Raw genomic sequence first — 24,984 nt, 5'->3', positions numbered from 1 at the left:
AAAAATACCAAAGTGAACCATTTTGTCTTTAAAAAATCGAATTTTTTTCAGCCAAAACTATTCACCAAAATCAACCTGAATTTGTGAATAGTTTTGATTGTCCCAAAACTGCATTTTTGGAGCATAAACTATTTGTCAGAAAAATTTCGCCTAGCTCTACTTGTGTTATCATTTATCCCACTGCAGAATGGAGTAAAATGTTACCTCTGACATGAGTAGATAGTTCTGTTTTGATAGTGATTGTTATCTTATTTGCACAGGTGTGACTGATGACGCAAGGTGCAAGGCAGCAGATGATCATGTGTTATAATATGGCAATTCCCTTGCATGAAGTGTACTGCTAATGGTAAAGTACCAATGAATGGTAACATATTCCTGGGGATAGGGACTTAAGAAGCCACTAATGAAATATAGAAGAATTACAACCAGAAGATGAGACATATAATAATCTCCATGAAAGGCAACCTGCAGCCCTGAGGTAGATTTAAAATGAAGTCAGTGTCCCCAAATACCAAAAGTGGTCAGAAGAAGGCAACACCTGTAGATCCAGGTGTATAGATGGTTTTATCTGTTTGGATGAAGATGTAGCCGCTCTGGAAGGTGACCAGAACCACTTTCTCCAATTCGAACTGGGAGAATCTGGCTTGGATAGCCACATACTGTTTGATATCTTTCCTTATGTCTTTGGTAGGAACCTAAATGAAAATAAAGATTATTTATTGTGGAGTTATTGGTTCAGCAGATCAATAATCAGAATGTATAAAGTATCTATGAAGGAACAGAGAAGCTCAATCATAAATCATGTTAGCAATTCTTACAAAGCTCCATGAGAAACACCGTATGCCATAAATTTGCCGTTGATCCATCCACCTGTTCAACATATATTAATAAAAGACATTCCAATCATGAGTTCAACACATGGTAGGCCCTTACAGGGATAATAAAGCTGCTACTCTTCTCTTCAATTTGACCTCTTTGGTCCTAAAACACTAGTCAACTCTAGAACTGGTCAAAACTCAGAATTTCTATTCCATGCGAAATGCCGACATTTTGAAATTTGTTTTCATTCCAGATTGGAAAAAAACTAAAAAATTTTCATCATTTTGAGTGAATCAAAACTTTACATTTGGAGAAAAAATTCAAAAAAGGAACAAAATGTTGTGTTTTGTATTTCAATATATAAGATAATATAAAATTAAATACATTTCAAAACTATAAGTTATTTCTAAATGAAAAATCAAAACATTCCATTTCAATTTAAAAAAATTAATCAAAATAGACATATTCTTGTGCTAAGTTTCAAGTTTGATGAAACAGCATTTCCCAGTGAAGAAATGTTCAGTCAGAAAATTTTCGATAGTTGTAGCCACCACCAATGGGTTGCAGATAACTGGGACATCCATTCCCTGGAACTCATGGCAGGGGCTCATTTATCTATAACAATACATTTAATAGGCATTAAAATATATTCTGGGCCAGACCCTCAAGGATGTAAACCAAAGAAGCTTGGTTGATGATCCTGATTAACGCCAGCTGAGCATCTGACACTTTACTGGAACAGTTATTGTTAAAATGTCACAATCAACCTTAAATTTTTTTTTTTAAATCATACTTCTGCCTAAAAATGATTACCTGCTTTTGCTACAAATGTCCCCTAAATTCATTATCATGGAAAGAGATTATGGATGAGATCATCACCCCTTTCCTGGCCTCTTTATGTCAGGTAAAAGGGCCAAAGTAGTGTAAAGGGGCCCTAAAAGTCCCATATCTGGCCGGAAGGATTCCCTCAGGCTCAAGAACTGAGGGAATAATGCTGCCTTCTGGTGTGGATCTCTTCATTAGCCATGGCCCAGCGGACATGCTGGGGATGGGGCTGGGATGGGCTGGAGGAGTAAGGGCCTCTGCAGAACTTCCTGGCAGTGTTGCAGCCCACAAGGCAGCAGTAAGAGGCTGCTGTAGCTTAGACAGGCCTCCAGGGCTGTCCAAATAAACTGAATGCCCTAGAGCAGCCCAGGATAGAGAGGGCGCAAAGGTGGTATAAAAGTTAGTGCCCACTTGTGCTTTTGAAAATCTCCCCTTTCATGTTTCACTGGTTCCCCTTGGCCAGTTAGTTGTCAGAACTCCTGTTGTTTGGGTGGGTTTTTCCCATAGCATCCAAGGAGAGATTTATTTTATTTTTTAAATAGTAAAACATGATTGTAAATCACAAAAATTGGTAGCGGGTGAGGATTCAAGGCTGGGGTAGGAGCTGTAATTACTTTAAACTCATTTTTTTTTTATATCAGCTAGACTAAACTTTATTATTCTAGTGCCCAGAAGCCCTAAGAAAGACCAAAGCTCCAATGTGTTAGGTATTGTAAAACACATCATAAGGCCTTAAAAATCTATGAGTCAGTTCCTGTCCTGAAGACCTCACAATTCATACAGGCAAGGCAAAAGGTAAAGAAAGCACTACAGGAATAAGGACAAATGTGGGATTTTAACCAACTGGCTAAGTGATTTTTTTTTTCCTTTTTCATAGAAATTACCCCAAAACATCAGTGTTTCCAGCACTCATGATTTTATTGACAGTCTCATGATAGTCAATATCTTTCTCAACGCTCCACCTCCTGGCTTCACATTAGGTGCAAATCTCAGCTTTCCTTTTTATATAAAAAAGGAATTTCTCATAGTTGCAGAGAAAAGCTTGAAAACATTACCCAAGTGCACCCTAAAGGCTCAGAAACCAGAAGACAAAATGAGTCCAAACTGATCATTGGGGAGGGGGGAAGGCCTCGTGATCTTTCAGCCAACCGCATGGTTTTTTTGATGCCTGACTTACGATTTTTGAATACTTGGGTTTGGCGTCACTGTACCATTTGTTTTGCTGAGTAACATGAGGCTGAGATTTTACCCACCTTTATTAAGGCTGTGCCCATCATCCCATTCTCAGGGGCCAGGTTGGTTTTGACCTGGTATAAAATGTGTTTCTTGAGGGGGAAGTCCTGTACAGTGATTGTAACCTCGATTGTATTGGTGAGGCCATGGGCTTCCACCACTACCTTCTCTTCACTCTCCACCCGCAGAACATTAGGGGTGATCAGAGTGTATCTGTAAATATGAAATATTTATTTATTTACTACATTTTAAACTCTGGCTGAGGCACCCACTTCACCAAAGCATGCCTCCTGCCTCTTCATCACCAACAAATGTCACACCCTCCCTGCCCGATTCTAAACCACAAAGCTCAGGAAATGCAGAGGAAAGCCATTTACCTATATATATCACCTCCTTTCTTGCTGCCTCTCTCTCAGACACACACACACTAATCCCCTAGCAAGTTAACAGTTGCCTACCATAGTCACCAACGTGACACTCAACATAATTCTTCCTTCTGTGGGATGACAGGGTTCCCCTGGGATAATTCTACATTTCCTAGTTTGTGGCTTTGCTTTGGGTATCATTTGCTTGTTGGAACATTAACTCTTTTAAAGGTATCTTTTCGCACCTTCATAATACCAGAATTTGAGAACTATATAAATGTGGCTACTAGTAAAGAGCAAAGAGCATACTTGAATTCCCCTTTGGATAATCTTCAGTAAGTTGGCCCCAAACCATGAACACATTTACTGAAAGAATCTCAAACTACAACTCCAGGCTGGGCCATCGTTTATTGAAATCTAGCTCTTGGCCCATCCCCAGAGTTGCCATTTGGGGGGAGTGAAGAACCCCCTCTAATTTTCATAACAACAGCTGGGAGGTGCCCTGCTTGCTTCTCTCCCCCATTCCCTCATTGGCCTATTCTTTACTCAGCAAATAAAAATGTAGAGGTGTATCTGACAGAGATAATAGCAGGCCTGGGACTCTGGGAGCCTCTGCAGCACTTTTTCATTCTAACAAACATGCTCAACTGGTGGGTGGAAGGAAGTTCTCTGGCTCTGTGCTTAGGTCTGAAGATGCTGCAGATTTCATCGCTTTCACATGTCGACATGTTAAAAATGCAAGAGCAAGCTCCTTGAGACACCAATAGATACAGGGCTGCTCAGGCAGGGGAGGAGGCTGCTGCCCCAGACACATTCAAGGGATAATTATCTTCACAGAGGGACCAGCTTTGGAAATTTCAGGCTGCAAAAGCACCACTGAAGAATGATCACCTGGAAACTTTCCCTGCTGTGAAGAAATAAGCATGTGCTGTCATGTCACAAATATTGTTTAAATTACACTTAAAACTTTCCCATTTTTTCCCCCAACTAATTTTTTAGTGAGTGGCAGTACCCCAGCGTGCCGATTTCTTGTCTGTGAGAATCTTTCCTTTGCCTACAATGAGCTTTGGTTGGGTCAGGTTACCCGGTTGGTCCATTTAGGCTGTTACACACAAATGCTGCGAATGCTTGATCTTACCTAATCTCCCCAGGGTTGCACTTTTCTAGGACCTTTTTCCCAGAATACCTTTTGAGGAGCTGCTGGTCTTATGTGCGCGAATACAAGCAACTGCTGCCCTTAAGCAGCCATTTTGTAGCTGTGTGTCTACCCTTCTCTTCCAACTGGTAAGAGATCTTAGCTCCTCTTGCACTTACTCTTTAATGTTTCTGAGGGAGGCAGAGTCTCTCAAACTTGAGTCCTCAGTGAATTTAATTGAATTTAATTAAATTTAACATCACGTTTACTCTCTCAGATCCTTACAGCAACACACTAGTAGCCTCCTTCCAACGTAATCCTCTGCATTTATCATAATTTGTATAAAACCTTCAGTGCAAAACCAATCTGAACAATTTGTAAGATTTGGCTGCCAAAATTTGTTCATTATAGATCCATTCTGCTAACATCCATCATTTAATTACACTCTAGATAGGAGTTTTTAAAAAAAAGTTTGGTATCTCAGCTACTTTTGAGCCATCATTAATTTCATCCTCTCCTTCATTTGTTAATTAATACTTTCTCTCTAATACTACTTTCCCCTTGACAAACTTTTAAATGTTCATCTTAACCTCTGTAGTTTAGCAGCAGCTCATTTATGTTAGTGGTGAAAAATCATGTTGCAACACATAATCTGAAAATTTCTTTCACGATGGATTAGAAAGATCTTCAAAAATACCATGCCCAAGAATAATCTAGAGATCATGCAGCCACTGTGCTGCCCTGTATGTGATGGAAACCACTTCAAGCCAGGGAGTGCTGCACCCCCAGCACCTATGACTTATTTTAAAAAAATTAAAAACCATAGACTACAAAAAAATTTCCAAACCTTTTTTAAAAAAGCTACGTATCTGACTGAAAATATTTCTTAGACCAAGATTCCTGTGCAGTGTTTGAAACCCATACAGTGGAGTACTCACCAGGACACTGAAAGTGAAATGAATTAAAAGTGGTAGAACTGGGTTTTTTTCCCCCACTATCTACACATAGAGTAATGCAGAAAGTAAAGAACATAAGTGGTTACCAACTACATTAAATTTTAAAAATTCTTTCATTTGTAGTGGCCTAAATCAGTGTTGTCATTATTATCTGCCTAGTCAGATTTGGGATTGAGCATATTTTGCTGTATTATCTCCTGATTGTTCTAAATTTACAAATAAACTTAAAATATGGCTTTAGATGGTGTTTGCTATATTTAGAGAGAGAGAGAGAGGAATTAGCCACAGTCACAGTGCTCCTGTCAGCTAATTTCTAAATTATTATCTGAAAAAGAAAAAAGAAAAAAAAAACCACCCTAGAGTCTTCCGGTGCCTAAATAGCCCCTGGAATCATGGTTAAAGTTACCCCCTACCACCACCGAAATCTGAAATGGCGCCCCTGCCCATCCCTAAGATTTACACAGTATGGTAAAGGAAAGTTCTGCCTTCACTGGAAGAGTCTCAGCCAACCAGGTTTACTGCAGACGTCTCAGTAATGAGATCTGAATTCACAGAAATGTACAACCAATCCATGGGCAAAAGCGTTACCGAATATCAATCACCGATTTTCATCTCAAAGCAGTTTCAAACCAGTGTAACTCTGCTGACCTCATACCGTCAGTTCCTGATTTACATCGCTGTAAATACGAGCAGAATTCTGCCCAATGGAAGTGTTGCCTTGTCACCAGATTATAGAAATTTGGCTCTAGAGTTCAGCTTTTCAGGTTAAAATGCTTCCAAATTCTACAATCTTGGAATAATTTTAAAATGAATGAGGTTGACAAAGATCAGAGCAAAGGGGAAAGAGAATTTCTGAAGCTGACTCCTCACTGGGTCAGAATCATGGGAGTACTTACAGTTGGCTGTCAGAAACAGCTGGGACACAGAACCCAAACACAGCCACTAGGTAGAGAACAGATCCCTCCATGGTGATGAGGGTTGAAGTAGGAGCTTCTACTGGGCTATTTATATTCAGAGTTCAATGCAAACCAAGCTCTTATGCAAACCACTGAGCAGTTATTTAGTTATGGGAAGGAGCCAAGACAGCCTTGCATTCTTAATAGAACAACCTAGGAGGCATATTTTGTCTGTTAGTTTGATATTTCTTCTGTTATTTACTCATTTTAATGACAGCCAAGAATGGCCAGGCCTCAAATCTATGGATGGGGACATTGATTAAAACAATATCTGTCCAGCTCTCCACAGGGAACCAAGCACAAGGATCGGGGGTCAGGACTCTTGAGTGCTGTTCCTGTCTCTGACACTGCCTCATCCTGTGACCATGGGCAAGTCATTTCAGCTCTGTGTGCCCATGTGTAAAAGGGCTGGCTGCCTCCCTAGTGCCCCACGTGGCCAGAGGCTGGTCTGTAGCACTCCGCCTCAGTTTCCCTCTTGGTTCCTCAAATAAACTCCAGATCACTGTACAAAGGTAATTAAGACATTTCCCTCCTGGGGTCCAATTTATTTAGTCCTGACACACATTGGTCACTCCAGGCCCCATCCCTAATTTAGTCTCTCTCTCCACCCTTCAAGAGGGAGCCCCCCAGCCTTCTTTCCAGAGCTGGGTCTCAATTTAAGGTCTCTCTCTCCTTGGGGAGGAAGTCCCCATCCTGCCTTCCCAGAGTTGGAACCTTTCCTCTCTGTACTCCCCCTAACTAGAGATCAGTCTTCGGGCTCTGGCTTCCAGGCCCCAGCCCTTTCACTGGCCAGGGTCTCCAGAAGGAATGTATCAATTTGTTCCAAAATCTCCTCTATTGACACCTCTGTCTGGGACAGTTCCTCAGATTTGTCACCAAAAAAGAATGGCTCAGGTGTAGGAATCTCCCTCACATCCTCTGGAGTGAAGATCCATGCAAAGAATTCATTTAGCATCTCTGCAACAGCCTTGTCTTCCTTGAGTGGTCATTTAGCACTTCGATTTTTCAGTGGCTCCACTGATTGTTAGCAGGTTTTCTGTTTGATGCACTTACACAAAAACTAACAGCAATTTTTTTTTATTTTGCCAGTTGCTTTTCATGTTCTTTTTGGCCTGCCTAGTTATACTTTTACACTTGACTTCTCAGAGTTTATATTCCTTTCTATTTTCCTCAGTAGGATTTGACTTCCAATTTTTAAAGGACGCCTTTTTGTCTCTGACCGCCTCTTTTAGTCTGTTGTTTAGCCATGGTTGCATTTTATTGGTCCTCTTCTTTTTATTTGGGATATACATACAGTTCAAGCCTCTGTTATGGTCTTTTTAAAAAGTTTCCATGCAACTTGCAGACATTTCGCTCTTGTGACCATTCCTTTTAATTTCTGTTTAACTAGACTCCTCATTTTTTGTATAGTTCCCCTTTTTGAAGTTAAATTCCACTGTGTTGGGTTTCTTTGGAATTTTCCTCCCTATAAGGATGTTAAATTTAATTACATTATGGTTGCTATTACTGAGCAGTTCAGCTATATTCAGCTCTTAGACCAGCTTTTGTGTGCCACTTAGGGCTAAATCAAGAATTGCCTCTCCCCTTGGGGGTTCCAGGAGTAGCTGCTCCAAGAAGCAGTCATTAATGATGTCTAAACATTTTATCTTTGCATCCAGTTCCGAGGTGACATGTTCCCAGTCAATATGGAGATAGTTGAAATCCCCCATTTTTATTGGGTTTTCTGTTTTTGTAGCTCTCTAATCAACCTGAACATTTCAGAATCACACTGTCCCCATCCTGGTAAGATGGTCAGTAATATATTCCAACCGCTATACTCTTATTCTTCAAGCATGGAATTTCTATCCATAGAGATTCAGTGGAACTGTTTGATTCATTTAAGATTTTTACTATATTTGACTCTATATTTTCTTTCACATATTGTACCGCTCCCACACCAGCATAACTTACCCTGTCATTTCTATATATTTTGTATCCTGGTATTACTGTGTCCCATTAATTATCATCGTTCCATCAAGTTTCTGTAATGCCTATTATAACAATATCCTCATTTACCATGCACTCAATTTCACTCATCTTAATATTTAGACTTCTTGCACTTGTATACAAATACTTATAAAATTCATCAATTTTTAGTTGTCTGTCTTCATGTGATGGAATTGAATGGGAATCTTTTTTGTTTGACTTTCTTTTTCCGTTCCTACCTCTACTTACTGTGGACGTATGCCTGTGATTTGTGAGTGTAGTACCCTTGCAAGAAGGGCAATCTTAAACCTGGGTACTTAGAGTTTGACGTATCTAAGCCCCTGTACTAGGGGAGAAAAAATTATACAGCCCGGTATACAAAGTTAAAATTGAAACCTATCGAAAGTATGTGGCAATGAACAAAAAACCTAAAGTGATGTACTAATGCTAACAGGGGAACTAGAAATATACATGATAGGTTATAATAACATGTTAGAAACAGACACCAGATAGTGCTGTCTCGCAGCCATGGGTGGCAAGAAGGAGATGTATGGAAGCTGGGCAGTTCTGCTCATATGCCCTCAACCCAGGGCATAAGGACACTGATAGCCAAAAGTCTCTGATCTCGAGCACTTGGGGCACATGCATCCCAAGAGTTGATTACATATGTGGACAAGTGTCTGAAGAAGAACTTTTAAAAAACGTATTCTAACTGTAAATGCAAAAAGTAACCCCTAAAAAAGTCTCCAGCTGCAATCCAGTGAAGAGTTAATGGGGAAAGCAGGTTATCAGTAGGTTTCCAGTAAATGGTTTGTTTTCCTGGCATTAGGTCCCTTCCAAATATCTTGGCTAAGTCTGGAAAGTCTCCAAAATATGCAAATTGCAAATTAATTATTTTATGGCAGCATCAGCCATGATTCCATAGTTAAAATTGGCACCAGAGGTCTATTATAAACTTTACGTCAACCTCCACCCTCACACATACAACCCCTTCTCATTTTCATGGGACAGGATAGTCTTTGTTAAAAGGATTAATCTTGCAATTTTTGTTGCTCTCCCTGGTGGAGGGTTAGTATTTAGGAGTACAGACCTGAATGTCCATGACCCTGCATTGCACCAGCAAACCACACAAGCTGCTAATCATGTTGAGTGGGTAGACTATGGACTCTGATAAAGGCTGAGTTTGTTGGGTTTCTTTTGTTGCCAGAAATCTCATAGGTGATTGAAATCATTGTCAGAACGCTCTCTGTTAAAAACTTGCCTCCAGTTTACCGTTGAATGAAGCCCTCTCAGCCCAAAATTTACCACTGTTTTTTTAATCCAGATTAAATATAAAACCAGAAGAGGCCCTAGTTTTCCTGCTCTGGCTTGCACATGGCTGACATCTGCTCAGAACAACTGTGCAGCTTCTTTGGCTAGTTATCTTGTGCCTCCTTCCAGCCCAGGAACACATGGGGCTGGGTTGGGGTGTTGGATTTTCACAAGTGGGTTCACTTGAGTGCCTGCCCTCACAGGCCACAAAATTTCACTCAGTTACCTCTGTTATTAAACACAATAAATTGTGTTTGAGTGAAGCATATATTCCAGAAAGGTCTCCAATCTTTATCTGAAGACCTCAAGAAATGGAAAATCCACCTCTTCCCTTCTTAATCAGCCTCACCATTAAAAAATGTGTGCCTTATGTGTAATTTGAAGTAGCATGGGTTAACAGCCACTAGTTCTTGTTATTCCTTTCTCTGTTGGATTAAAGAGCCCTTTAGTACCTGGGTTTTTTTTCCCCACGACTAAGGCCACCAGTCCCTATTTCACGGAAGTCATAAGATAGGAAGGCAAAGTATACAAAAAAGGATTGAACAGCTTGTAACTGAATTGGATTAATAGAACCAGCAAAGCATCAATGGTTCTATGTGCCTATCGCCATGGTGATTTAGTTTAAGAACCCCTCCACTTTTGCTCTGCATCTACACTAGTACTGTTCTCAGAGACTTTGAGGTCAGAAGTGACCATCATGATTATCTATGCACATTGCTGGCCACAGAACTTCACCCACCCATTCATTAATTCCTGTAATAGACCCATATTCTCTGGCTGAGTTACTGAAGTCCTCAAACTATGATTTAAAGACTTCAAGTTACAGAGAATCTGCCATTTGCACTAGTTTAAATCTGCAAGTGACCCATGCCCCAGGCTGCAGGGGGAGAAAAAAACCCAGGGTCTTTGCCAATCTGACCTGGGGGGAAATTCCTCCCTGATCCCATATATGGCAATCAGCTGGATCCTGAGAATGTCAACAAGACCCACCAACCAGACACCTGGGAAATAATTTTCTGGAGTAACTCAGAGCTCTCCCCATCTAGTGTCCCATCACTGGCCAATGGAGATATTTGCTGCTAATAGTTGCAGACCCTAACCCTTTCTTCTTGTTTTCATCCAAACCATTTCAGTTGCAGTATCCTCCTGTCCCAGAGCTCCTGCTATAGCGTCCAGAAGCAGCGCATTCTAGATTCTAAAATGTGTATTAAGGGACATCAGTGAGAGGACTAATGGAACCAGTTGTGGCACCAGAATGATTCAAATTTAAACAGCCAAATTCTAACTAGTTGTTAAACCAGCTCAAAGTGAATCTACAACAGCTGGTTATTAGATGAGAGAGAGAAAGTGTGTGTGTGTGTGTGTGTGTGTGTGTGAGTGTGTGAAGCATTAAGGCAAAATAGCAATCTCACGTATGGGGAAGTGTCTGCTGTAACTATATGCTGCCTTCAACCACAAGATAAGCAAAACCTTACACTCCAGCATATGGAATGTGCACACCTGCTATATCTAGCCTAAAGTCAATAGCTCCCACCCTTCCTGTTAGAAGGGATAAGTGGAATACAGTACCTGAAGTCACAGAGGTGTAGATGTCTTTATTCACCTGGATAAAGATGTAGCTGCTGTGGAAGGAGATGAGAACCACCTTCTCCAGCGTGAACTGGGGGCACTTGGTCAGGACGAATACATACTGGTTTTGCTTGGAATCTTTCTTCTTGTCTTTGATGGAACCTAAATAAGGAGATCATGGCTCCATGAGCTCTTCCTGGTTTTAGTCACCAGAACAAAGGATACTTTGTGCAAAAGGGATTCACAGTGATAATGAATTTTAAATATATTAATATTGACCAGACTTAGTAAGAGAAAGAGTCCATAGAAATCATGGCTTTCAGGAGTCTTGTACTATCCAGCCATACACAGCATTCCTCCAGCAGCACTGAGGTATCAGAAGAGAGTGAATCTGCTCAGTGGAGAAAGGGGATTCCCTGGATGGCATAAACCTAGCATAAGTGGCTCTTTGCCTTCCCCTCTTGCAGTCTGTGTTGTAGCATGCATGCTGTGAGGAAATGAGGATATGAGAAGAACTCCTGTACTCAGGCTACTAGCACCCCACAGGGAGCTACTGCAGTTGAGTGTAAATTAGAGTTGGTTTGAGGATTATCTAAATTATGCTGGAGGCTGGCAGACTACAGAGAGGGACAGAAGTGGCTTAAAATTGCATCAAATGTATCTTGGATGGAACAGATAGTCCAAACATTTTTTTAAAGACAAAAACTTAATCTATGAAAACTGGATTCAACATGTTAATAGGGATTAAAGACCAATATATTCTCAAATCAAGTCCCAGATAGTCACCAAAAATATCACATACCCCAAATACTGTATAATTGAGGTGCTGGTCATGACTTCCTGACTAAAGTTGATACCATGGGTATACTATGGTTACACCTACGGAAGGCTGCATCTATCTGAAATGAACACCAGATAAACATATGCTCTGTGGCAAATTCACTTCAAACAGACCACTGCAGAAGGGACCGCTTTGAAACCAAATGGCCGTGGGATCATAAAGCCATTAGACATAGTCACTGACAGATGTCCAATAATAATAATACATAGCTCTTAGATAGTACTTATCAGTAGATTTCAAAGCTCTTAACAAAGGGCTATGTCATTATACCCATTTTACAGATGGAGAAATTGAGGCACAGAAAGGTCATGGTGACTTGCCCAAGATCACCCTGTAAGGCCAGTGACAACAATCTCTCTTCCAGGTCAGTCCACAAATCTCTGCCCCACTTCTCAGAAGTAGAGGGGTCTGACTGGCAGAAAGTGGGAGATGTACAGGGGTCTCAGCCTACAGGGCGGAAAGTAAAGGAGAGAGGGAGGGAAAGTGGGGAAGAAAGGCCTCTCTCTATCTCCCAGTCACCCACACACACACACCCATGCCTAGTCCCAGGCAGGCAAGGACAAATCTCTTCTCTGTCAGCACATGGGATGCCTCTTTGGCTCAACAGTGATAGCCTCATGCTGGACCCTAAAGAACCCTGCGATTGGAGTGCCCAGGGCGAACCTCAGCCCCAGACAGGTTTCTAGTGGCAGCAGACACAGGCTAGGCACCAGGAGCCCTGGGAGTCAGAGAGCCTGGGATTAATTTCATTTGGGGGAATTCGGCCCCAAGAGACACCCTGTGTCACCCCCACTACCAGCAAGGAAGCTACCAGCTGGCACAAGGGGCAATACTCTGTTGCCATAATGGCAAAGCCATCCCAAGGCTCAGTGGTTAAATGCAGCTTCTGGCTATTATGGCAAATCTTGCCACCTTCCAACAGCTGGTCTGGCCATGAACTGGCCCTCTGAGGCACCAATAGCAGGAGGGACTATATTTAAAACCCATCTCCCCCACACCTTTTCCAAGGTTGTCTTCTTTTAATTGCTCTTCTTGTGTGGAAGACTTCTGCTTATGGAGAAATTTCGAGAGAAACGTCACCCCTCACGTGGAAGTTTCTGGAAATGAAACAAAACCAACAATAATGTTACCTAGCTCTTATATGTTGTTTTTCACCCACAGCTCTCCAAACGCTTTATAAAAAGACGTATCCTTATTCCTGCTATACAGAGGAGGAACCTGAGACACAAGATGGGAAATTATTTATCTGAGGCCACCCAGCAAATCAGCTGAGACTTGTGCCCAGGTCTAGTGCCCTATTCCCTAGATCACACTGTCTCCCTTGACAAAGCTCAGCCCTTATGAGAATTAATAGTCCACTCAGTGTATTGCTCAATAGCTTGTGTGGAATGCTTGTGGAGTAAAGGGTCTTAGAGATTCAGTATTAACCTTCTAAAATACTCATCCTTCTACCCAGAAGACCACGAGAAATGCAAAATTAACCCTTGAAGTCCAGATCAGCCTGCCCCGTGCAATTTAGAAAGAGGTTGGGGGATCAAAACATCTGTTACCAACCTTAACTAGGCAGCAGTCAACAGCAGCACTATCATAATATCATAATTGCAACTTGCATGTGGGAGCTATGTTTTGCATTTACAGCTGAACTAACAAAATGTTTAGGCTGTTATTAATACTTATTTTTCATTAGCAGGGAATCATTCTTCCTTGTAGGACATAAAACATTAGGAAAAGCTAATGAAATATTTAGCCAGCAAATACCATAGAAGTCTTCTGCTTGCTTATTATTAATTATTATTATTATTTATTTGTACTGTGGTAATACCTAGGAGCCTCAGTCATGGACCAGGACCCGATTGTGCTAGGTAATGTACAAAGAGTGGGGAAAAAAAAGGCAGTTTTTGCCCCCAAAGAACTTACAAGTCAGTAACAGATGCAGGAATAGAACCCATGAATTTTGATTCCCAAACTCTTATTCTGGGTTCCCCATGCAGAGCAGGAGAGAGACATATGTAGATGAAAATCTTCACCCCACCTGTGAGCATAGCTGTTATCAGTACCAGTGGAGGGGGAGGGAGGGAAACAACCAATCTAACAAGTCCTTTGGGTTTTTAAGACATTTCTGTTTCTGTTAAAAATAGAAGTTGGACTGGGCTCCTCACCAGTATTCATTAGCCTCTCAGCTATTTACACAAAAGCTCAACTTTCTACAAACTCTCAACATAAATACCCCACTATCCTACCTGAGGCTGGCCTTTTAGGAGAGTCGGGCCCAACCTTACCTATGATGATCAGCTACCTTCCCAGCTGATCCTGATGGGCTAGAGATCAGATAACCCTAGTCAGTTATTAGACCCAGCTGGGAAGGGGTTATGGGGATGCCTACAAAAATGAGAGAGCTCAACTGAAAAGAGCTGTGCTATGAAAGCATGGTTGGTACTATTGGAATGGAGACTCCCAGAGGGGAAAAACACAAAGAATCTGTAGGAGAGTGGGAAAGATCTGTAAGCTGAGCCCAGAAAGGGGAAAGACCTTTATGTTGCATTTGGGACTACTGTCTGAGTATATTACTAGCTCTTTGCTGGATAGGACCAGGTGAAAGACTACCACCTGGAAAAGCTTCCTGGGGGTGGTAAAATGTAGCAAGGTGAACAATGCTGTGGTGGGTCATAAGTGGGTCTACCATCCCTCATAAGAGCTGCTTTTTCCAACACTCCTTTCATCACCATGGAGGGCTCCGCGCTCTCTCTCTAGTGTCTGTAGTGCTCTGTGAAGTTGGGAAGGCTTGAACCCACTGCACAGGTCAATCTTTACCATGAGCAATTAGTAAAGTTTTTGTCATGCATCTTTCTCCATCCTATAATGCCCTACCTAGCCCATAATTTTTGTGCCATTTAAAAAAATCCTACAAACATGCATGGCAGTTTTAGGTATCCATCACCTCAGACAGAACCACGGGGCCCTCCCACCGCTGCACTATTGTCATGAATGTTGCTAACACAGGATGAACAATCTTTTGGTATTGGCTAGCTGCAGCAAGCATCGAACATCAGGGGACTTGACGATTTCTTTGAAAACAGATTGCTAATGGACAAAGTGAAAAACAATTCCAGGTCGGTGGTGGCATTCATGGAGCAACTGCAGACTGGTGTAAATCAAGAGTAAGTCCACGGGAGTTATCCTCATGTGAGAGCAGAATACTAGCCAGTGGAGTTACACCAGCAACACCAGACATTGGAATCTGGCCCATTGATTTCTTGGGCAAAGGCAGGTTCACGTCACCTGGAACTGGGCTCCCTCAAGAGAAACTAAACCCAGCCCCTGCCTCTTGTTGCCAGCCCTGTGGCTGAGAGTGCTTGGGGACAGCCCCACCCACCCAAGGGAGAGCGAACACCTGGGAGGGAAGGGATGTTACTCAGGGCTCTTCCCTAAGGAGAAATTAATCCCAGTCCCCTCCACACCCATGGTGCCTCTAGAGCCTCCCAGCCGAAAGGGTGACCCCACATGAGCCTGAGGCTCAAAGAGAAAAAAATCACCTTAGCCCCCCTCACACACACGGCCCCTCTTGCAGGGCTTGTGGCCACCACAGGGAGTGGGGGAGGGGGGATTCCTCCCACTTCAAGGGCTTGGTCCCTCAGTTGAAACCATCCCAGCCTCCTCCACTCCACAAACCCCTGGTTGCCTCCACTGGAGCCCCCTTTCGCACAGCAGCACCCCCTGGGACTCAGGTTCAGCTCCCCTGCCCCAGCCTCTGAAGCCTCCTCCTGGCCATGTCTGTGGCTGCCACGGCTGCAGCTCCTAGTCATCCTGCCCCCTTCTCTCCCAGGGGCTGCTGGCTCCTGGCCTGAGGCTGCCATCCGTGGGCCAAAGGGGTGTCCCAGGGGGGCTGAGACCCAACAACAGCCACGAACTCGGCCCCCGGAGGGCTAGGCTGGGCAGGCTCTTCTCCCGCCCATTTCTCCTCAGCCGAGCACCTTTGCTACTCGACGCCCGATAGGCTGAGAGCCCCGGCCGCCTTCCGCCAATCACAACCCTCCGTCTGAGAAGTGGGGCGGGGAAACTGCGGAGTGTCACAGAGGAGGGGCCGCTGCCGGGGCGGGGGCTGGTCTTTGGCTGCCAGCGCCGCCACTCCACAGTCTTTCTGCACGTGATAGGTCTCGCTGCCTATCAATCAAGACCTATCGGGAATCCTATTGGTCCCTGGAGCAAGAGGTAGGCTATTAACTGTCCTGAAAGCCATGCAACCACCGCCAGGCTTTTCACGTACCTGCTCTCCTCAGGGGCAGTGTCTGGGTATTTATCACATTCCCTTTCTCTGGGCCCCAGAAGGGTGGCTGCCCCTCTTTCCTGGGGGTCCATGGGGTGGAGGGCTTCCCCTCCCCTCCCGTCTGGGCCCCTCAGCTGAGGCTTCCCCTCCCCCGGGTTCTCTCTGGGTCACCCCCATCCCCTAAACCTTGAGGTGGGGCTGGGGGGATATTAGGAGGTGGCTACTCCCCCCACTTCTGGGAGGTCGGTAGGGAAGGGCCCTCTTCTGACCCCATCCATTTTCTCCCCTTGTTCCCCCCCCCCCCACCCCCCAGCTGGACCACACAGCCTGAGGTAACTGGGCAGAGGGACTGGGCTGGAGGAAGCAGGCTGGGGGGTATGGGGGCAGCATCATAGTGGTGGTAGGGGGTGGTGGTCATCCCCTGGTGGTCATCTGTACTGAGGTAGCACCTAGGAGACCCAGTCATGGCCCAGGACCCCATGGTGCTAGATGCTGTACAGACAGCCCAAAAAGTCTCTCCCTGCCCCAAAGAGCATACAATCCATGTTTAGGGCCGTGTGGGCCCTAAATGGCCTGCAGGGAGGCACCTTAGGGTCCCCCTCAATCTCAGCAGCCATGGTTCCAAACTCCTCTCCTGTTCTCTCTAGGGAGACATAGGCAGGTATTCTGACCCCAGTTACCTAATGTGTAAAGGTTACCTCCATCTTGTGGATTAGCAGTTAGTCATTCCATGGGCTAGCTTCCTTCTCTCTCTTTTAACCAGATGCATAAAGAAGCAAGAAATACATATCAACCAAAAGGACTGTGATCACAAATTGATCAAGTATGTTAACAGAATACTTTCATGGACATGGCTAGGATGGAGGTCAGGATATGATATGAAACCCCTGGCAAATGGGAGGATTATTCTTTCTCTTAAAGAGGCAGTGTAAGCTGGTGGATAGAGCACTGGACTGTGTCTCAGGAGATTTGGTCTCTAGTCGTCTTGGATATACTACTGGCCTGCCAGGCCACTCGGGCAAATCACTTTCCCTTTCTGTAGCTCAATTTCCTAATCTGTAAAATGGGGATAATGATAACTAATCTTTGTAAAGGGCTTTGAGATTTAATGCTGAAAATCTCTGTATAGGAGACACCTATTATTAGACAATACTTCTAAGTGAATCCAAATGTTTTTCTGATCATAAAGCCACTTCGTGGCAAAAAAGCTTCTTCTGTTGTGTTTGGCCATTGAAGCGGATTTACCACTTTGGAGCCTGTGTTTATTGCTTCTGGTCTTGGTTTCAACTAGCAGTATCTTTGGTTAGGTGTGATCACAGTAGACTCATTGTATCAGCCTAAACTATGGAGTCATGACCAGAACCTGCATTTTATAGCAGTTTGAATTTGTAATTGTTTTGGTGACTGTCCCGGCTTGATTTCTATCCACATGCCTCTGATGTTACCAGGAAAACAGATCCTTTACTGGAATTTTGCTTGCTGATCACCTATTTTCTCCATTAACTTTTTGCTGTGTTGTACGCAATATGGCAAAGCCAGGAATGGATCCTGACTCCTAACCATGAGCTTGGTTCTGAGTGGAGCACCAGAGAGACTCCCAATTTTTGGGGGGTTGAACATGGTTTTTACCAGATTTTATTTTCTCAAAAAGCCCCCCCAAACTTTTAGAAATCTTTTTTCTGTTAAAAATACAGGTTGTCTGGGCTCCTCTGCATTAATTATTAACTGCTCATCTCTTTGCACAAAAGGGTCAGATTACAGTAGACTCTCAGGATAAGCAGCCCATTAAAAGCTGCTTCTTCTGATCCTCCAGTCATCAACATGGCAGGATTCATTCTCTACTTGGTGGCATTTTGTTTGCCAGGTGTTTCTCACAGCCAGCTGTAAGTATCTTCATGATTCTGACCTAGTGAGGCTATTAAGGGCTAATCTACACTTAATACAGCTGTGCCACTGTAAGAGCGCTTGTGTAGCTACATTATGTCATGTCGAGAGAGAAAGCGCTCTCCTGCTGACATAATAAAACCACCTAAATGAGCTTCTGATGGAGTCAGACTGGCCTCTTTCTGTTCTTCCTATATTTCCCTCACTGTAGGATAGTTTGTTGTTGTGCCTTTAATATTGTCTTTTTGAGAAACTGCCAGCTCTTTTGAACTTTTTCTCTTTGAGTCTCTTCCCATGGGATCTTACCTACTAATTCTCTGTGTTAGTTAAAGTTTACTTTATTAAAGTCCACTTGCCTTATTCTGCTTTTCTCACTCCTTCCTTTCCTTAAAATCATAAAGTCTATAATTTCATGATCACTTACCCCCCATTCTCCTCTATGGGTTGGGGTGCCCAACGGGACTACATCTCCACTATAGTCTAATGACTCCTGTGTTGCACCATGACTGTTCAATCAGAGGAGAGACCACAGTGCATCATGGCAGATGTAGTACAACTGGCAAATTTCAATTTTTCTGGAAACTGCATTTTTTTTTGTCAAAAAACATTTTAAATAGAAAATTTCCAACCAGCTCTACGTAAAAGCAATGTGACAGCAAAATTAGTCCCATTGGGTCACGCTGATGTTACTACAAAGATCAGAATTAAAGAATGGTAGTTCCTAAGGTCCACTAAAGATTTGGCCATTAGTTATCCTTTTGTATTTTTGTTGCTTGCTTTATCCTAAAGGATCACAAAATGCTTTAAAGCTTTAGAGACCATACATATAGGGATTGCTACATCCATCTTTGATGTGATTTGATATGAATATGATTGCTTGAAGAAATCAGCAGAGTTTTAAAAATAGAATGAATAAATCAAATAATTTCCCATTCACAGATACACTCTGATCACCCCCAATGTTCTGCGGGTGCAGAGTGAAGAGAAGATAGTGGTGGAAGCTCATGGTCTCAGCACTCCAATTGAAGTTACAGTTACTGTAAGGGACTTCACCTTGAAGAGACTCTTATATGAAGTCAAAACCAACCTGAATCCTGAGAATGGGATGATGAACACGGCTATAATAAAGGTGGGTAAAACCCTAGCTTCATATCACTAAGCAAAACAAATAGTTACAGATTAAATTTTCAACAGTGTCCCAGTGATTTTGGTTGCCTTGATTTTTGGGTTCTGAGTTTTGAGACATGTAGGTACTCAGATAACAATGGTGATGAGGTGATATAATGCCTAGATAAATAAGGGATCTTAGACCTGAGGCCCAAAACTGAGGCACTCAAAATTAGTGGACTTTTGAAAATATTGTCCTAAATGGCTATAAGCACAAAATTACAAATAACATAATTTCACTGATCTTGGTATTTTCCATTTGCAGTAGAACTCCCAATAGCACATTGGTTAAAATCACAATAAGCTTTGAGAATACATTGGATTTAACTCCTTTTGACATGTGGAGTCCAATTTTCATTGTTTCTCTGTTGACACAGCTTCATTTGATATGCTGGTGCTATATGGAAGGGTACATAACTGTTACCTTTAATGCTGGGAGGGTGGACCCATCCCTGACTTCCTCACAGATATGCACAATTGCAGTGGCATCTGAAATAGTTTTGCAGAGTAGCTACACAGGCTAGAAGAAAAGATCCCTGCCCAGTCCCATGTCATTCCCAAACTCCCTCCCCTGATCATTTTATTCCGATGTTCTTAGGATCCAGTAATAGGTTCAACATGTCTAGTGCAATCCTATGGACCATACAATGCCTGCTCTTTCACCTGTTCCAGGAGAGGATGTTACTGCTCTCTGTGCTGGTGGCAGTTAGAATATGATGCCTTCAGCATCAAAAACAGAGGTTCCTATCACTTGAACTAAAGTTCAGAGACAGGGGTTTCAAACGCAGGGCTGGAAAAATGTTCCCGACAAGCTACACTTGATGTAGTTTTAAGCCATCTTTACCCCCTCCCTGTACTCTTGGTAGAGTCCCCAGTGTAAGTTTAATCAGACTCAGAAATTACAAGTTTGATTGATTAAAGGTACTAATGATCTAATATACTTAAACATCTGTAAGACATGTGACTTTCTACCGCATGACATTTTGACTAAAAAACTAGAATGATATAAAATTAACAGTGCACACATTAACTGGATTAAAAATTGGCTAACTCATAGGCCTCAAAATGTAACTAAATGGGGACTCATCATTGAGCAGGTCTGTTTCCAGTGGTTTCCCTATGCTATTTAACCTCTATCAATGACCTCAGATAAAACAAAGTAATCATTTAATAACGTTTTCAGATGACACAAAAATTGGTGGAGTGGTAAATAATGAAGAGACATCACTGATTCAGAGCAATCTAGATCACTTGGTAAACTGGGTGCAAGCTAATTATGCATTTTAATATTGATAAATGTAAATGTATACATCTGGGAACAAAGAATGTAAGCCATACTTACAGGATGGGAGACTCTATTCTGGGAAGCAGTGAGTCTGATAAAGATTTGGAGGTTGTGGTGGATATTCAGCTGAACATGAGTTTCCAGTGTGAAGCTGTGGCCAAAAGAGCTAATGCGATTCTGGGATGCATAAGTGGGAATCTTGAGTAGTGAGATTATTTTACCTCTGTATCTGGCACTGGTACAACCACTGCTGGAATACTGCATCCAGTTCTGGTACACACAATTCAAGAAGGATGTAGATAATTTGAAGAGAGTTCAGAGAAGATCTACAAGAATGATTAAAGGATTGGAAAACATGCCTTACGGTGATAGATACAAAGAGCTCAAACTATTCCGCTTAACAAAGAGAAGGCTAAGGGGTGACTTGATCACAGGCTATAATGGAAAACAAATATTTAAGAATGGGCTCTTTTTTTTTCTAGCAGAGAAAGGTCTAACATGATCCAGTGGCTGGAAGTTGAAGCTAGACAAATTTGGACTGCAAATAGGGCATAAATATTTAACGGTGAGAGTAATTAATCATTGCAACAGTTTACCAAGCTTAGTGGTAGATCTTTCATCACTGACAATCTTAAAATCAAGATTGGATTTTTTTCCTAAAAGACCTGCTCTAGGAATTATTTTGGGGAAGTTCTATGGCCTGTACTATAGAGGAGGTCATAGAATCCATCCATGTCTTTATCTCATTCAGGTTCCCAGCGAAGGAATGGAGAAAGTTCCCAAGCAAAACCAGTATGTGTTCATTCAAGCACAGAGCACCCATTTTATCCTAGAGAAAGTGGTTCTGGTTTTCTTCCACAGTGGCTATATCTTTATCCAGCTGGATAAAGCCTTCTACACACCTGGATCTACAGGTACCGTATTTCACTGATCTCTTCTAACAGGAAGGGGAAGGAGCTATTGATTTCAGGCTAGATCTAAAGCAGGAGTGCCAGAGTTCATTGTTCTGCTTGTCTTGTGGTTTCATTTGTCTTCTGGTTGAAAGCAGCAGGAAGTCACAGCAGAGCTTGCTACCATGCATTGGTGCTTGGTTCTTTCAGTTCTTTTTAGCTTTGTCTACAGTACAGAAATTTTGCTGTTCTAAGAACTGTATGTGAAACATTTTCCATCTACGCACATGATTGCTTCAGACAGTCCAATAACTGCTTCCAATATACTCCTTTCCATCTGGCTTAATAACTGGTTAGGTCTCTGCTGTTTTCAGTTTAAATCCACTGGTGCCAAAGTGGGTGAGAGCACCACAAATGGTTCAATTAGTCCTCTCACTTATGTCCCATCATGCACCTTTCAATACCTCCCACAATTCACTGCTTCTGCATCTGTGGCACGAACTGTGGGATAGGTACTAGAGGGTAATGCAACAGAAATGGTTTAGAATGCTAGTGTAAATGCAATGCTGAACAAAAGAGGAAGGGTTCTTAAGAAAACCAAGTCTCCCATGCTGAGCAACTTTACTTCTGCTGGTTCTGTTACAAATGGTTTGCTCCTTTAGTGTATCCTAGTCTTCAAGTCATTGAGATGTTAGCTAAACTCTCAGGAGAAAACACTATTCAGGGACTGGATGGCCCAAGAAATTAGAAATGGGCTATGGAGCTTTTAATATCAAAATTACTGGTTCAAACCCAGGATCTTGAGAGAGTCGTTTCATAGGGCTTATGTGAAACAGGGACTGGTGGACTCGAGAAAGGAAAAATACTAGGTACTAAAATGCCCTTTAATTTAGCAGAGAAAGGCAGAACAAGAACCAATGGCAGAAAGTAAAGGCCTGTCAAATTCAAATTATAAAATAGGGAAATATTTTTCAAAGTGAGGGTGATAAATCATTGGGGAAAATATCAAGGAAAGTGGTGCACTCTCTATCTATTGATACGTTCAGATCCAAGGCAGATGTCTTTCTGGAAGCTATTCTATGGGTTCTTCAGTCGAGGAAGGACTGATACCACACCCAATGTCTGCTCCTGGCCTTTTTTTCTCCAGGTTTCATTTATTATTCACACACAAGCCTGCCAGAGTTTTGTGTTTGAATAATAAGCTACTCCTCAGTCCTCCTACAGGCTGTATCTCTAGGAATCCCTTACTCAAGGGCCTGCCACAGAAGTCAACTTGCTTCCTGTAGCTCTCCTCCTCAGCTGAGCTCTTTCTGCTTTATAGGAATTACCTGAGCTCTTTGCAGCTGGATCTGATAATTCCCTCTACCAGGCCAAAACACCTGTTATTAAAAGGGCTCTTGCCACAGAACAGAACCGGTGGCCTCCTGCCCTCTGATGGCACATCACCCTGTTACTAATGCTTTAGTCAAACACAAGTTATTGTACACAATAAAGAGGTAACTGGGTGAAAATCTCTGGCTTGTGTTATACAGGAGTGAGACTAGATGTTCTAATGGACCCTTCTGGCCTTAATCTATGAATCAGTCCAGTTTCTACCAGGATTGATACCTGCAATCACAAACTCCCCCACCTCATCTCAGGCTTGGCATGGGAAAATAGACAGCCCTCAAAGGAAGAAATCATGCATTACTCACTCTAGAGAAAGAGGTGTGGGTGAAAAGAGTTGTGAGCAGGGCTCACTAATGACTTCAGAGCTAACTCCCCTTCTTTTTACCTTTCAGTGTTCTATCAAATCTCTGCCATGGATCACAAACTGAAGCCAGTGTCCAAAACAATGACTGTCTATGTTGAGGTGAGTCGTTTTTCTGTGTCAGTTTGTTGGAATATTCAGATTTAGCCATTTGACTCTAAACTACAGTATGTATTTTAATTGATGAGGTTGCATAAAAGCATCTCCATACAGTTAGCATCATGGTAGGACCAGGAGAAAAGCAACTCATTCATCTCTTGCATGCAAGTTATCCTTCAATGATTTAGTAGAAAGGCTCTGAGATTCTGCATGGCAGCTATTATGATGAAGGTGGAAATTTTGTCACCCAGTCTGACCTGTATATCACAAGCCACCTCAGCACCCACACAATAAGCCCAACGACTGAAATGAGACCAAAATATTAAAACCCACAAGAGATTAGACAATTACGTGCTACAATCAGAGAATAGGAGAGACTGAAGTGCACTGGTGCTTGAAGCCCATGCTATGACAGGGAAGCGATTAAAAAAGAGACACTCAGATAATCCTGACAAGTGACCTGCACCAACATGCTTATGGTACTTCTGGCCTTAAAATCTATGAATTTCTGAAAGGTTGAGAGATTTGTGCACTTTGTGATAGCTGTTGCCTAATTAAAACATTCATGTCAGTCAAAACAGCCCACAGTAACATAATTAAACACCAGCATTACAACTAGAAGTACTGGAAAGAAACATAACATTTCATTGAATTGGAAATATTTTACAGAGATGTACTGGAGTTGATGAAAATTTCATTGGGCTGAAGGGGAGAAACTAACTCTTACACTTTGTAGCCTGATGGCTAGGATCTGGGGGCTCCAGGTTCAAGTACCTGCTCTGTCTAAGGGCTTGTCTTCACTTACCTCCGAGATTCGGCAGCAGTTGACCGGAGTTATGCAAGCTATGTAACTCCCGTTGACTTGTGGGCTTCTCTTCTGCGCACCGTATTCACTGCACTGCTCCAACGGGAACCGCTGACGCAGCGTTATGCCACTTGAGAAGGTGGTCTTAATACGTTGATTTCTGGATCGGCTGAGTGGGTCTTCACTGATGGCTCAGTCGATGCAGAGAAGCCGATCTGACGGCGGTGAATTTGCCGCCATCAGTGAAGACATAGTCTAAGTCAGAGTGATCTGTGATTGAAAAGCTCTTTTCTGACTGAGGGAGAGCAGGGAATTGAACAAAAGTCTCCCACAACCCAGGCCCAGCTGTACCTACCAGGAGATCAGAATTAATCTCTTTCATGTATATTCTATTTTCACAAAAACAGTGGAAAGATTTTGTCTTTGTTCCAATGCAGAATGAAAGCAAATTGCCTAACATCATGGAATTGTCATCTTCTGATCAGCTCTAATATTAATCCCAGAGGATCCTTTATATGGCATGGACATGAAGAAAATAGAGGGTAGTATTGCTAAGAACAACTTCTAGTGATTCCTCTCATTTCTAAACTTTTAACCTGCTTTCTTTTCCAGAACCCTGGGGGTGTTTTTGTGAAAAAGGATAGAGTCAGATCTTCCTCAACTGGCATTATCGCTATGTCCTACACCTTACCTGAAGTTGCTGAGTAAGTAGTCTTAACTACATGATGCAACAAAGCCTTACAGATTTCTGGCACTGAAGCAGAAGTCATGGTGTGGAGCAATGTTAGTGTGTGTAACCCTTTGTTTATCTCCTGTAGGCATTTCCTAGTGGTCTGTAAGAAATAATTTCCTTGAGCCTGGTTCT

General features: G+C 42.5%; 2 protein-coding genes across 4 annotated transcripts in view; one reads left to right on the top strand and one right to left on the bottom strand.

The window, feature by feature from the left end:
• LOC137161291 (A.superbus venom factor 1-like) overlaps positions 1–6,350 on the bottom strand; it is a 52,785-nt gene extending 46,435 nt beyond the window's left edge. The window contains exons 1-3 of the mRNA XM_067560427.1: positions 6,230–6,350; positions 2,898–3,090; positions 539–695 (exon numbers count right to left, since the gene is read on the bottom strand). Of these exons, the coding sequence (XP_067416528.1) occupies positions 539–695; positions 2,898–3,090; positions 6,230–6,300 (421 nt within the window). The 5' untranslated portion in view covers positions 6,301–6,350. The remainder of the gene's footprint in view (positions 1–538; positions 696–2,897; positions 3,091–6,229) is intronic.
• An 11,672-nt stretch (positions 6,351–18,022) lies between these two features.
• Positions 18,023–24,984, top strand: part of LOC137161290 (A.superbus venom factor 1-like) — a 50,908-nt gene continuing 43,946 nt past the window's right edge. For all 3 annotated transcript variants that reach the window (XR_010922059.1, XM_067560425.1, XM_067560424.1), the window contains exons 1-5: positions 18,023–18,122; positions 19,063–19,252; positions 21,327–21,489; positions 23,247–23,317; positions 24,732–24,823. Coding sequence is in view for 2 of the 3 variants with exons in the window: in XM_067560425.1 (XP_067416526.1) it covers positions 18,061–18,122; positions 19,063–19,252; positions 21,327–21,489; positions 23,247–23,317; positions 24,732–24,823 (578 nt within the window). In the remaining variant the exon portion in view is untranslated. The remainder of the gene's footprint in view (positions 18,123–19,062; positions 19,253–21,326; positions 21,490–23,246; positions 23,318–24,731; positions 24,824–24,984) is intronic.

The sequence above is a fragment of the Emydura macquarii genome, unplaced genomic scaffold (assembly GCF_026122565.2).
Source record: "Emydura macquarii macquarii isolate MOO-44397 ecotype Brisbane River unplaced genomic scaffold, CSIRO-AGI_Emac_v2 contig_2292, whole genome shotgun sequence".
In the NCBI taxonomy this organism is placed as follows: domain Eukaryota; kingdom Metazoa; phylum Chordata; order Testudines; family Chelidae; genus Emydura; species Emydura macquarii.
This window is presented reverse-complemented; position numbering and strand designations above follow the sequence as displayed.